Raw genomic sequence first — 15,603 nt, forward strand, 5'->3', positions numbered from 1 at the left:
ATAAAGAGCAGAAAATTGCTTTATTGTTGGGCTATTAGCCATAGCCAGGTGCCCCCCGCTGTCTGAGCAGAGTCAGTAAGAAAGCACTAAATTGTGCCTCTGGCAGTGCAGGCCTACAGGTCTCTGTGGGGGACATTTCATGCTCTGTGTGGAGGACCCCATGTGACTAACAGCTAAGAACTCTGATAGCAGTACAGACTTGTACCCCTCCCCCTTTCTACATGTAAATGTGTGTATATTTGTATGTACCAGTACTTACGGGCCAGGTGAGCCCAGAAGCAACCCCAATGCCCATAAATCAATAAATTTGTGGAAAGGCCACCAAGGCCTGGGCCTAGGGCGGCAGGATTTTACGGGGCGGCATGCTGTTCAACCACACACATATAGGTTCAAAAACACTGGGGATGTGCAGGAGATACAATCATTTTTTAATCTCCGACAATAAAGGCTAGGGGACAGGGGCCCTGCATGTGCCTTCTGTCAGGGGAAGTTTTATAACAATATCATCCTGGCTCTGGAGGAATTCTAGGCCATAGTGACCTGGAATATATACACTAGGATGGTGTATATATATATATATATATATATATATATATATATATATATATATATATATATATATATATATATATATACATATATATATCATCTATGTACTATGTATCTATCATCTATCCATCTATCTATCTATCTATCTATCTATCATCATCTATATATATATATATATATATATATATATATATATATATATATATATATATCATCTATGTATCTATCATCTATCTATCTATCTATCTATCTATCATCTATCATCATCTATATATCTAAATATATATATATATATATATATATATATATATATATATATATATATATATATATAGATGATGATAGATAGATGATAGATAGATAGATAGATAGATGATAGATACATAGATGATATATATATATATATATATATATATATATATATACTATAACAAACAAGGGAAAGTTGTGCTCACCACTATTTTTTAAAACCATTAGGCGGGGGTGCAATGAGGCTGGCCAACTACGTCAAAGTCATCCCATATCTGGCCAGTCCTATGCTCAATTTTATCTGATTCATCAAGGATTCTGTTGCTTCATTATACATCTTACAAAGGGACTTGGTTTTACCTGCAACTTAACTTGCTGCTTTCAAAGTAAACCTCCCAAACTTGGCTGCCCTTTTATTAGACACCAGTGGGATCACCTGACTATAGTTGGGAAGGGCTTTCTATCTATATATGCAATGAGGGTGTGACCACAAAATACATATAGTCAAATACAAGAGTCCTCTGCACTAACCCATTATCAATATATTTAAGACAGCGACATTTTGTGCATACTGCTACTAAAAAATGCCTTACCCTTTAAACAAAACAGGGATTGTTTGTCCATATATATATGACTATATGTATTTTGTGGTCACAGCCTCATTGCACCCCCGCCTAATGGTTTTAAAAAATAGTGGTGAGCACAACTTTCCCTTGTTTGTTATAGTTATACAGGAGCAGTGACCAGCTCCATGTTGTAGCTCCCACCCCTCCCAGCTATAGTCAGGTGATCCCACTGGTGTCTAATAAAAGGGCAGCCAAGTTTGGGAGGTTTACTTTGAAAGCAGCAAGTTAAGTTGCAGGTAAAACCAAGTCCCTTTGTAAAATGTATAATGAAGCAACAGAATTCTTGATGAATCAGATAAAATTGAGCGTAGGACTGGCCAGATATGGGATGACTTTGACGTAGTTGGCCAGCTTAAATATATTGCAATATATGGACAAACAATCCCTCTTTTGTTTAAAGGGTAAGGCATTTTCGGTAGCAGTATGCACAAAATGTCTCTGTCTTAAATATATTGATAATGGGTTGAGTGCAGAGGAATCTTGTATTTGACTATATATATATATATATAGATAGATGATGATAGATAGATAGATAGATAGATAGATGATAGATAGATAGATGATAGATAGATAGATAGATAGATAGATAGATAGATAGATAGATGATAGATAGATAGATAGATAGATAGATAGATAGATAGATAGATGATAGATACATAGATATATACATAGATGATAGATATATATTTATATTAGCTATGTATCTATCATCTACCTGGAATATATTCACTAGGATGGTATCTATCTATCAATCTATCAATCGATCAATCTATCAATCTATCTCTCATCTCTCTCTCTCTCTCTCTCTCTCTCTCTCTATATATATATATCATCTATCTATCATCATCTATCTATCTTCATCATCTATCTATATATATTATCTATCTATCGACAGTATCTATCTATCAATCTATCGATCTATCATAATTTATATATATATATATATCATCTATCTATCTATCTATCTATCTATCTATCTATCTATCTATCTATCTATCTCTCTCTATCTATCTATCTATCTATCTATCTATCTATATATATCTATCCATTTATTATACTCTAGATATCTGTCTGTATTCACACATTATTCACACAATTTCACACAATTTCTCTCGTCTCCAGTATGTAACTATATGGAGGGAAATTTCCTTTCCTCCCATCAGCAGTTAAGGGGTCTGTACCCTCACATAGACAAATAGTACTTTTACAACACGAAGACTCCTATAAAATGCAGCCCCCTGTATAACCAAAGCCTGGCATGAATGAGTTTATGGTTCACTGGGCAATGGACTGATGATTTCTTTCTATTGATAGCCAAAGGCCAGGGGGTCAAGTGCTGCATTGAGATGTAAATCCAGTGAGTGTATAAATCTGCATTCCTTCACTGATGCTCCCTCAGTCTCACTCGGAATCTCATAGAGCATGTGTCTCAGTTCCCTGCACTGCTGAAGCACTCTAACACCCAGCCTGCTTGTCCCTCTCAGTCTGTACCTATCAATTAATTGCCTGGATCTCTGCGCAACAACTTCTTCAAACATGGGGACTCACTCTGAACCTCAAGCAGAATCTAATCCGATAACCCTGAGAAAGGTCAGTATATTGTGCTGCACTCTCATCTTTATTGTAGTCCCATGGCTGACTATGGAGGGACCGGGCACTCATTTCTACTCTCCCTTTTTTTTCCTCTCTGTTCAGGTATCTAAACCTTTGATGGAAAAGAAAAGAAGAGCGAGGATCAATATCTCACTGGAGCAGCTCAAAGGCCTTCTAGAAAAGAACTATTCCCAAAATGTAAGTACTAGGGATCTCAACTCATCCTGTCTAATAATGAGTGCACAAGAGCTCACAGTCAGTCCTCCTTATGTTTCCAGTAAATCCTGGCCTATCTTGTAAGCACTTATAAAAACACTCTATGGTATACAACATACATGTATACAGTACAGTACAGTAATTCAATCCCCTCCTTATTGTAAAGACATTGGTCACAATACGACACTTGCATGACGATGCGCTTTATGTTTAACCAATCTTTTCTCTCTTGTAGATTCGGAAGCGTAAGCTGGAGAAAGCAGATATTCTCGAGCTGACTGTAAAATATCTGAAAACTCTTCAGAGTTCCATTCATGGTAAGTCATTTAGACCCCAGGGTTTCTCACACGCCCTTTATCTTTCCTCCCCTCTTTCCTCTGCCCCTTTAAACTGTTGTAGTTGTCCTCTCCGTTGTGTCTCCCAGGCCTCTTCTCTTTCTTCCATCTCTTTTGGGCCTCATTTGCTCAAGCTCTTTCCTCTTAGCCAGTGTCGCACTGGGATACCAGGGGCCCACCAGAAAACCTTAGGTTGAGGGCCCACTTTCCAAACCTTTATATCTCCTCTCCTCACTCAACCTCTTTATTCTCCTACTCTCTTTCTCTACATACTATACTCTATTCTTCCATTATTAAGCCTCTTTATTTCCATAAAGAAATAGGGAATGGCCATGAAATAGGCCAAAAGGTTAGAAGCAGGAGGGCCCACTGACACCTTGGCCCACCAGGAGTTTTCCTGGTATCTCAGTGGGCCAGTCCAACACTGCTCTTAGCAATCTTATTGCCTTCTCTCCGCTCTTCAACTTTCATTCAGATCATTGCCCTTCACTTACCCCTCCCACCACTTGCCTCTATGCTCCCATTTCCATAATGTCTTTCTTTTGCTTGTTAATAGCAGGAGCTCAGCTCTACAGAAGTGCCGAGTACCAAGCTGGATTCCGAAACTGTCTTAATGGAGTGAATCAATTCCTGCAGACAGCGGATAAATCCGGCCAAGCCACACACCTCACGCAAGACATTGCCCGAGCATTGCCGGCCGTAAACGCTTCTTATTTCAGCACTAAGGACAGCGCCTCACCTCCTGCCAACAACGCTCCCTACACACAGACCTTGGCTGGAAATATGGGCAACTCCCAAGCAACTAAACGCAGAATCACACCCTCTGACTGTCAGCTCCCCTCTGACCAAACCTCACTACACTTAGTAGTTCAGGGCCATGTGCTGATGGCACCTAGTGGCCATGGAGCTGTTAACCAAGACTTGTGGAGACCATGGTGAACACCATATATTTAAAAAACTTTGCCAGAGATGAATAGTGGTTGTTCTTTATAAGAATGAATTCTAGTATATACTATGTATATCCAGATATTAAAGGGGTTGTTCACCTTTGAATATGATGTAGAGAGGGATATTCTGAGACAATTTGCAATTGGTTTTCATTTTTTATTATTTAAGGTTTTTGAGTTTATTAGCTTTTTATTCAGCAGCTCTTCAATTTGCATTATTATGCAAAATAAGGTGAACCACCCTTTAATTATAAATATATATATAAATACATGTGTAAAAGTTACTTTGTCTGTACCAATACATTCTATATTTTATCTTGAACGTTTATTTATTTTCTTAATAAAAAAAACTATATGTGTATATATGCTTGACCACTCCTTATTTTAAAAGGGCTAGCCATATTTTTTTGTGGCTCTTCAGTGCTACTTTCCAGTTCAGTTGCTGTTGTCTTGAACCTTAGCAACCACTCGGTAGTTTGAATAAGAGACTGCTTTATAAACAGGAGGAGATTTAGTATAACAGCAGTAGAAATGTAGTTTCACAGGCTAGCATTCCTTTAAATACTAGCATCAGTGACAGTAGCAACAAGGTCACGGTCCTTCATTGCAGATTGGCGCAGGTAACACTGGCCTTCGAAATCCACTTTAAATTTTTGAGACAGTGGGGGTCATTTATCAACACTGGGCAAATTTGCCCATGGGCAGTTACCTATAGCAACCAATCAGTGATTAGCTATTTAAAGCCAGCTGCAAGTAGAACAATGAATGCAGCAATCTGACTGGTTGCCGTGGGTTACTGCCCATAGCAAATTTGCCCTGTGTTGATAAATGTCCCCCAGTATGTAATGGTGGAACTTGTGACGCTCCATTTGAGGCTAAAGTCCCAGCAGCCCCTGTCAATCTTTAAATGGAAAGGCATGTAGTTTATAGACAACAGGGGCAATCTCCAGCTGAAATATGAAGTCACATACAGATTAATTACATGAACTTTTTTAGCCAGTGCCTAGTGTCTAATTTTAACATGTCTGTATTTGTTTTGATACGGTGGATATTATTTTTTATCAGAAGCCTGCCATACACATAGAAGAATCACTATTTCATTTATAATGACTTCAACTTCTAGACATAATAAGGTATCAACTATATACTAAGCAGCATAGTAAAAAATATGTACTTTGTATTTTGGTATATATGTATATGTAGAACACAGAAACACATTGTATGGAACAGTGTTGCACATCCAGCTGTCATTTAGCAGTATCATGAAAAAAGCTGAATCCATAAACAAAGCAATACATAATCATTCTAGGCACTCCATTGATATAGCAAGTTTACAATTTTTAGGTAGCTGGTTATATATATGAGCCAGTTGTAGCATATACACCAAAACCAACCAGTGCATACTCCTAAATAGTTTATTATGGTTTTATTTAGGCCTTCCTTTATTCATAATCCTATCTCCCTTTCAAAGCAATGCCTGGTTGCTAGTTTAAAGCGGACCCTAGCAACCTGAAATTCCAAACTGGAGAGCTGCTGAACAAAAAAATCGAAACATTTCTAATAATGAAAAATGAAGACTAACTGCAATTTTAAAAGCTAATTTAAAGGAGTGGTTCGCCTTTAAGATAACTTATAGTATGTTTTAGAATGACCAATTCTAAGAAATTATCATTATTCATTTTTTATAGATTTATAGTTATTTGCCTTTTTTTCTGACTCTTTGCAGCTTTCAAATGGGAGTCGCTGACCCCCTTCTAAAAAAAACAAATGCTCTGTAAGGCTACAAATGTATTGTTATTGCTACTTGGTATCCCTCATCTTTCAATTCAGCCCCTCTCCTATTCATATTCCAGTCTCTTATTGAAATCAATGATTGTTTGCAAGGGGAATTTAGACCCTAGCTACTAGATTGCTTAAAATGCAAATTGAAGAGCTGCTGAATAAAAAGCTAAATAAGTCAAAACCCTTAAACAATAAATAACGAAAACCAATTGCAAAATGTCTCAGAATATCCCTCTCTACATCATACTAAAAGTTAATTTAAAGGTGAACTACCCACATTGTACTAGGGGTGGAAATAGCATAAATAAGTGGAAACGAGTTTGTACTGTGTAGCCTTAGAGATCAAGAGTAACAGAAGCAAACTGGATCATGTGAACTACAACTTTCCACATCCAACTGTGTTTAGTAGAAGTAGGTGTAGGTTCCAATTTCCAGAACTACATTATATGCTGTTTTGCTGGTAATCTAGCATATGGGCTACTTGCTTTTGAAACAGAGTTTTATTGGGGTTTAAGACGTGCGTATTATCGTCTAATGTTTGGTCACCACCTCTTTAACTTGTAACAAGAACAGAACTATAGAAAACTAAACTAAGATCTACTCTATGGAAATCAACAAGATATTCTGGGTCTCCAGAGGCATCATTTGGGCCTATTCACCTTATATGAAACAAAATATGAGTTCCTGTGGGTATGCTTCTCTAATAACTGCTGACTACTGTCCTTGGTAATTCATAAAGCTAAACCATCGATTTATTCCAAGCGATTTATCCCAATCGATTTATACCAAGCGATTTATAATTTCCCCCATGGCCAAGGTTTGGATCAGTAGGGAACTCTGCTGACTGAGGTTTCAGTGCTTTAGAAAATGTATCACATATTTAAAAAGTGTTTCAGCTAAACCAGGCCTCCTCTATCCCACAGCATTGTGCATATATATTACTTTGCATCTAGTCTCAACTTCACTTTTTTGTAGACTTCAGTAAATGCAAACAATAATGTGTGTGCGGTGCTGCCATACCTGTTATCATGTAAATGTCCAGCGCTATAGAGAACAGCTGAGAGAGAGGTGCCAGGGGCGATAGAGCTAGAGGCACAGACAAATCAGCAACACATTTGCAGGAATAATTGCTACAAACTGCTCCCACAGTCATGCTTGTCAATGGTTTGTGTTAATAACGCATCTCATTCTAACATTAACTAGTGGAAAATTCCCTGACATGTTCCCTTACAGCTAAAATGTTCTGCTCCCAGCAAGGGGCGAGGAACCCCTGTGATAATATTAGGCTTTTATTTCAATGCGTTGAATCAGTTTCACGGTCCTGCTTAAAAAGCTCAGCTTCTTGCCAATAACCGACTTGTTCCAGCAAATTTGCAATTCCATGGTCAGGAAAGAAATGTGGCCAGCAATGGAATCCAGTATTGTCACAGGGACCAATGGGCAGCAACTATAGGGGAACCCCATGGCCTTTATAACAGACCATAATCATACACAATGATATCACACACAGGGAAGTGCTGCTAGTTGTAGCTAAAAGAGTAAGTTGCATTGCTTCCTATTGGGTTATAATGGCACAATAAACTAGTTGTCCCCAACAGAAAACAAATAAACCACTTTTGGCCAACTGTTACGCAACAACTGTGTAACTATTATGTCATAATACCATATCATGTTATGTTCGGTAACTTTCATGGATAACGGATACATAAAGAAACAAAGAATCTACATTGGCCATAAACTGCGACTTCACTAACACAAGTAGAATCTATATTGACTTAAACGCTAACACTTTGGGGCAAATTTACTTAAGGTCGACTATCGAGGGTTAATTAACCGTCGATATTCGACTGTCGAAGTTAAATCCTTCGACTTTGAATATCGAAGTCGAAGGATTTAGCGCTATTCGTTAGATCGAACAAAAAATCCTTCGATTCGTTTGATTCGAAGGATTTTAATCCATCGATCGAACGATTTTTGTTTGACCAAAAAAAGATAGCAAAGCCTATGGGGACCTTCCCCTTAGGCTAACATTGACTTCGGTAGGTGGCGAACTAGGTGGTCAAAGTTTTTTCTTAAAAAGACAGTACTTCGACTATGGAATAGTCTAATAGTCGAACGATTTTTAGTTCAAAGTTTTCTTTCCTCTATTCCTTCACTCGAGTTAAGTAAATGGGCCCCTTTAAATCCTGCAGATATGGGTGTGAAGAGGTAATAAGGCAATGACCTTCAACCTGTGGCTTTCCATTCCATATATCGCTAAACTATAAGACCCACATCCTTCCCTAAGAGCTGTAGTCCTGCAACAACAGGAAAGCCACAGGCTGCAGATCTTTTTCGGCCAAGCAACCCCCACACAACAAAACCTATGAGACGTAGCATCTGAAATACCAGAGTCTACTAAAAATTAATTAACAAATGAATTCCCTATAGGGGAACCCCATAGCCTTTGTAACAGACCACAATCATACACAATTATATCTGCTATAAATGAATTAACAAATTAATTCACTATAGGGGAACCCCATAACTTTGTAACAGACCTCAGTCATACACAATTATATCTACTATAAATTAATTACCAATTTAATTCCCTGTGCACTATCCCCAGGCTATACCATCTCTTGCCTGAGCAGATTGATCTAGACAGAAGATTTTGGGTATTACATTAACAATCCTGCATCTGGGGGCCACATAATAGTAATCATTTATTTGGTTAATATGGTTAAACTAGACTAGGGACATAGAGACAGTGTGATGTGGGGGTAATGGGGAGAGGGGTTCTCTAACACTGCTGCAAGTCGCACACCCATAGAAAAGGCCAGTCACCTGCAGCGAGGAAAATTGCAGAACCGCCCAAAATCTATTGATGCTCTAAATGCAATAATCTCACCCCCCCAGAACCTTACAGAACCACCACAACGCAATCACATAGTAGATCCTCTTTTAACCCCGCAGGCTAGTATAAAATATTTTGGAAAATCTTCTTAAAGAGGCCAAAAAGGCACGTGTCGGCTTATAATCTCAAGACAAACAGGCGCTAGGAGAATTTCTATAGACTCCTCTTCTAGTTGTTTAAAGGCCCTGGGTTTGAAAATGGAAACAATACAGAGCCCTCTCCACTGGGTATTTGATGTGAAAAGCTCAACAGAAGGAGACGGGCTTATTAACATCATATTGTGTTAAGGCCGGGATTGAAATGAGCTCATAAAAAGAAAAAGTAGATTTATAGCATCATTGTTAGTAAATGCTTTTTTTGTGAGTCCCGGCTTTGGAAGAAAACAAGGCTAAATAGGGACAAAAGAGACTGGCTTCATTGTTAAACATGAGGACTGGCCTGTTGTGTTCCCTGAATCACTAAACATCTGTCCTGCAACTAACCACTTCACATCAGTTACCATAAGAAAGGGACCCAAAGGTTGCTGGAGATGCTTTGAACACTCACCCACCACAATAGACAGAGAGACAAAATACATTTAAAACGTCGCAGAAGTGGTTTTATTTTACAGAAGTCTTTACAGTCTTGTTAAGTGACATTCAGCATAAATGATACAGGAAGGTCCCATTTACTCACGGGGTAACTGGACAGCATCTCTAGGCAATGTATGGCAGCACCTCCCCTCGTATAGATGAGACTCTTCATATTGGGACATATATAGGATGATGACACTCTGATATAACTATAACAGTGACCCCCAAACAGTAGCTCATAAGGAACCAGAGCCGGGCCAAGCCGGCCAGGCGCCCTAGGCAGACTGCCCAGCTTCTGCGCCGACTAGTTGCGCGCTTCTGCACATGCGCGAAAAGAAGCTTCAGCGCATAGACGCGTCAGCGCACAGACGCTTCTGCGCATGAGCGAATAGACGCATGCGTTCGCGTACTCGCACAGATGGGCGGTCGGCAGAGAAGGGACCGGACTAGGGGTAGGAGTAAGTACGTGCCTGGCCCCTCCACCTTTGCACCCTAGGCACGTGCCTACTCTGCCTACCCCTAGTTCCAGCCCTGAAAGGAACATGTTGCTCTCCAACCCCTTTGAAGTTACTCGTAGTGGCTACAAAGCAGGTGTTAATTTTTGAATTCCAGGCTTGAAAGCAAGTTTTAATTGCATAAAAACCAAGTAGATCCTCTTGTAGGCTGCCAGTCCACATAGGAGCTACCAAATAGCCAATCACATCCCTTATTTGGCACCCCAAGGCTTGTGTTGCTCCCCAACTCTTTTTACATTTGAATGTGGCTTACGGGTAAAAAAAAAGTTGGGGACCCTGTTCTATAGGAAGTTTATTATATAAGGCAGCCTATAAAATGAAACTGTCTAATTAAACCTATGTTGAATGAAATGTATCCAGTCTTTAGTAAGCTTGTCCTATTAGAGTATACGTGGAAAGATTGCTACAGTCTACAGCAGTGATCCCCCAACCAGTAGCTGACGAGCTCACCGACCCCTTGGATGTTGCTCCCAGTGGTCTCAAACCAGGTGCTTATTTTTTGATTCAAGGTTTGGAGGCAACACTTAAAAAACAGAACCCCTATAGGCTGCCAGTCCACATAAAGACTACCAAATAGAAAATAAATGGGAGTTTGTCCTTGGCAGTCCACATGAGACTTATCTGCTAGATCAGTCTATTGAAAGTATGTAACAAGCTTGTCCTCTTGGACCATATTTAGGAAACTTGCCCTGATCTGGTGAAGTGGTTCACCTTTAAGTTAATTTGTATGTAGTTTGTTATAGAAAGGCCAATTATAAGCAACTTTTTAATTAATCTTCATTATAAATAGTTACCTGCCTCTTTCAAATGGGGATCTCTGACCCCATTTTTAATAAAAAATGCTCTGTAAAGCTAGAACTGTATTGTCTTTGCTGCCTTAAATCACTCATTTTTCTTTTCAGTCCCTATGCTATTCATATTCCAGTCTCTTATTCACGGTTGCTAGAGTGATCTGGACCCTACCAACCAGATTGCTGAAATGGCACATTGGAGAGCATAAAAAGATAAATAACTAAAAAAAACCACAAATAATGAAAACCAACTGCAGATCGTCTCAGAGTATCACTCATCTCCATCATGCTAAACGTTCACTTAAAGGTGAACAACCCCTTTAACTTATACCAGAAGTGTATTAGAATACATTAAAGGTTTTGGGTATTACTTTCATGGCGTGAAAGCTGTTTATAGCACAGTCACAGGGAACACATATCATTTCGGGGTTAAACTTGTTTCAGGGACAAATGCTGATAAAGGTGGGTTATCCCACCAATGGGCGCCACTTATTCTTCACCTTTTTGCGCCCAGGCGCTCATTCTTTCTGTCCATGATCTGATGTATGTATACATGTGTATAGGGAGACAGCTGAGAGTTGCGAATCTGGATCACTGTGAGGGCAATATCCATAATAATGATCACAGCAGCGATGAATGATTGAATTGAGTGCGCGAGTCGCAGGCAGTGGAGATAATGCGACGCTCATTCGTGGCTACGTTTGGGCCACACATTACTGAGCTGCATCAGTCTCTCGGCTCATCACGGTACAAACACAGGCTGATCAGGTGCACACGTCTTATTCTGTACTGGCCAAAGCGGCTGCGACAAAGCTAACAAACTCAACTAACTCAAGTAATGTAAATGTGGCCATAGATGAAAAGATCCGCTTGTTTGGCAAAATCGCCAAATGAGCCGATCTTTCCCCGATATGCCACTAACCGACATGGCTATATCGGGGGTAATATGAACGTTCGGCCCTATGGCCGAACAATCAGATTACGATGAGAGCGCAATAGGCTCCAGCAGGATCGGTCGGGACAAAATCAAACCTGTCTGATCGACCAAACGACCGATCTCCGCCGGACGAAAAATGTCGGGACTTTCCACACACGATCGGAAAATCGTACGAATCCTTGATTCGTCCGATAGGATCTTTGCGTCTATGGCCACCTGAAAGGAACAGTTCAGTGTGAAAATAAAAACTGGGTAAATAGATAGGCTGTGCAAAATAAAAATGTTTCTAATATAGTTAGTTAGCCACAAATGTAATGTATAAAGCAGGGGTCCCCAACCTTTTTTTACCCGTGAGCGACATTCAAATGTAAAAAGAGATGGAGAGCAACACAAGCATAAAATAGTCCCATGGGGTGCCAAATAAGGGCTGTGATTGGCCATTTGGTTGCCCCTATGTGGACTGGAAGCCTACAAGAGGCTCTACTTGGTACTATACTTAGTTTTTATGCAATTAAAACTTGCTTCCAAGCCTGGAATTCAAAAATAAGCATCTGCTCTGAGGACACAGAGAGCAACATTCAAGGGGCTGGAGAGCAACATGTTGCTCGCGAGCTACTGGTTGGGGATCACTGGTATAAAGGCTGGAGTGACTGGATGTCTAACATAATAGCCAGAATCCAACTTCCTGCTTTTCAGCTCTATAACTCTGAGTTAGTCAGTGACTTGAAGGGGGGCCACATGGGACATTTCTGTTTAGTGAGTTTGTAATTGATCCTCAGCATTCAGCTCAGATTCAAAAGCAACAGTTATGACCCATGTGGCCCCCCCTCAAGTCTCTGATTGGTCACTGCCTGGTAGCCAGGGTAACCAGTCAGTGTAAACCAAGAGAGCTGAAAAGCAGGAAGTAGTGTTCTGACTGACATGTTATACATCAAATCACTCCAGTCTTTATACATTACATTTTTGGCTAACTAACTATATTAGAAACATTTTTTTATTTTGCACAGCCTATCTATTCACCCAGTTTTTATTTTTACACTGAACTATTCCTTTAAATCACTGAATCCCACACCTGCATGCTGACTGCATCTGTCTCTTTAAGCACATTATACAGCAGCAGCAGCAGCTCCATCATCTGTGTTTTATGGGCATTTTCCACTGACTGAGTCTTTAACATTGACAAATACTTATGTACATCCCTGTCGCATGTTCTGGTCTTTGCCCAATAACCCATATAGATTGCACACTAGGAAACACAAGGTCCGGCCAGCTGTCAGTTCCTCGTTAGCTCGGGGATAAAGAGGTCTGACTGGCATTATACAGCGACTTCCCCAGATGTAATTGAGGGGCTGCGATCATCTATTTCATAAGAGAAAGATACATTTGGCTTACAGTAGTATGTGCGGGGCCAGGGGTTCTTGCAGCAGCCACATATATAGGACAGCAATTATTCAGCTGCTTGACATCTGTGAGCCTGGTGACCGCTATTCAGCAAAATCCAGCCTCTCACTCTGTCCAAGATTTTTTTTGTGTATTAAATGCTAAAAGAACGCAATGGGAACAAATCAGGGGCTTGTGTGAGCCTGGTGAAAAGCTGATTCCATTTGCTCCCAGTAAGGGAAAGTATGACACCTCGCAGCGAGGAGAATCAAGGCAATGCCTCCCCCTATTCACTTTTATCGCTGCAAAAGGGGCTTTAGAAGGCAACCAGTTCCCACCATGCACTGGGACACCAACAATAGCCCCTGCCTGTGTCTCACTCTCACAGCCTAGAGTCCTGCGCAGCCGCAGAACCAATTTCTAAGACCCGGACCAGACCAGAACCACAACCCGCATATTTACCCACTTTGATCCGGACCCACAACTGCCTTATCCGCAACCCAACAATGAAGTGATGTTGCTGCAAATTTGAAGTGACATCATCCAAAGTGGGCGCGAAACAAATTGTGTAAAATTTTAAAAGGAATAAAATATAGACAATATAACATAAGATAAGAAATTTAGATGAGACCCGCAAATCGCAGACCCGCAACTATACTAGGGATGCACCGAATCCAGGATTCGGTTCGGGATTCGGCCAGGATTCGTCCTTTGTCAGCAGGATTCGGCCGAATCCTTCTGCCCGGGCCAAACCAAATCCAGATCCTAATTTGCATTTGCAAATAAGGGCCAGGGAGGGAAATCGCAAGACTTTTTGTCACAAAACAAATTATGCAAATCAGGATTTGGTTCGGTATTCGGCAGAATCTTTCCCGAAGGATTCGGGGGTTCGGCCGAATCCAAAATAGTGGATTCGGTGCATCCCTAATCTATACCCTCACCTGAAAAACCTACCCTGCGAACTACTGATTGGGGATCACTGCTCTAGGGGATACATAATATGAGATACTTCTCTTGGGGTTCTACAAAGCAGCAGTCGTAGATAGAAAGGTTATTGGCAACTCAATAACACATTCCATGCAGGCACCTAGAGCAGCAGTGGGCTATGGGATATCTGGTATAATTGGGCGACTCCAGTGGGACAGTAACTGCTGAAAATCAGTTTTTTCCAGCAGGAAGTCTTTCAGTTCTTGTTGTACTACTACAGGTACGGGATCTGGAATGTTTGAGAGCCAGGAGTTTCCAGAAAGGGGATTTTGCTATAATTTGTATCATCATACCTTACATCTGCTAAAAAATCTTAAATAAACCCAATAGGATTGTTTTGCCACTAATAATGATTCATGCAGCCAGGGGCATTTGCCTCAGGCAGCCACGTCAGCTTCCCAGAAGTTACCTGGGGCGGCCAAAAGCCACCTTTAAGAGCCGAATTTCTGGTTATTAAACCGGAAATTCGGCTTTTCTAGCGCAGAGAGCACAATTTTGCTCTCTGCTCTAGCGATGCGGTTTTTCGAACGCTGAAACATGCCTGCATGTAGTTTAGCTACCCATCAACTGCTGAGAAATCATTTTAAAAATGATCTCTATGAGAGATGGGCATCCTATAATTCAGATAATGGGTTTCTGGATAAGGGATCTTATGCCAGTATTACTATAACTTCCACTGAAATCTATAGTCCATTGAGTAATGCTGGAGGTGTAGTTTAACAGTTCTGGAAGGGCCATAAGTTGTACAGTCTTAGTATATATAAAAGGGCCCCTTTTTCTTTGGGCCCCTCCACCACTAAAGTCCGCCTGTCCTTGCATTTGATGACTCCAAGAAAGAAACTTGGTAGAGTGTGAGTTAAGTTCCAGTTAACGTAGTATCAATCGCGGAGAACAGTCGGGAGAGTGAGGCGCGGGAGGAAGGAGAGTTGTCTATTAACATAACATTGTGTTTAGTCAGCAGGTTAAAAGGCACTGAGACCCAAACAAAAGGAGGTTTTGTCTCCCCTTTTCTAACAAGTCTTTTGTTGCTGTAGTTTTCCTAGACGCAAAAGCTAAAGGCCAAATGCATAGAGAGCTTCTCATTTTTCAGGAGAACAAAATAGCACTTTCTTTCATCAAGTCCCACACTGCTGTCAGAGAAAACAAATTAGGCCCAGACACATTGCTCCTATCTGAAATGCCTCCAAGAATTACCATTGGGTGAACTGATACCAATTTAAATATCAAA

At 40.4% G+C, this 15,603-nt stretch overlaps 1 protein-coding gene across 2 annotated transcripts; it reads left to right on the top strand.

Moving 5' to 3' along the window:
* Positions 1 to 2,807: 2,807 nt before the first annotated feature.
* On the top strand, positions 2,808 to 4,876 carry hes3.S (hairy and enhancer of split 3 S homeolog). Of its 2 annotated transcripts, none has more exons than XM_018227963.2 (4): positions 2,808 to 3,014; positions 3,120 to 3,215; positions 3,469 to 3,550; positions 4,125 to 4,876. In XM_018227963.2, the coding sequence occupies exons 1-4, from the start codon at positions 2,961 to 2,963 to the stop codon at positions 4,505 to 4,507; spliced, it is 615 nt and encodes a 204-aa protein (XP_018083452.1). In that variant the 5' UTR covers positions 2,808 to 2,960; the 3' UTR covers positions 4,508 to 4,876. The 2 variants fall into 2 exon arrangements, with proteins under 2 accessions (XP_018083452.1, XP_018083453.1); XM_018227964.2 differs by having other exon boundaries at positions 4,128 to 4,876.
* The last annotated feature ends 10,727 nt before the right edge of the window (positions 4,877 to 15,603 follow it).

The sequence above is a fragment of the Xenopus laevis genome, chromosome 7S (assembly GCF_017654675.1).
Source record: "Xenopus laevis strain J_2021 chromosome 7S, Xenopus_laevis_v10.1, whole genome shotgun sequence".
Lineage (NCBI taxonomy): Eukaryota > Metazoa > Chordata > Amphibia > Anura > Pipidae > Xenopus > Xenopus laevis.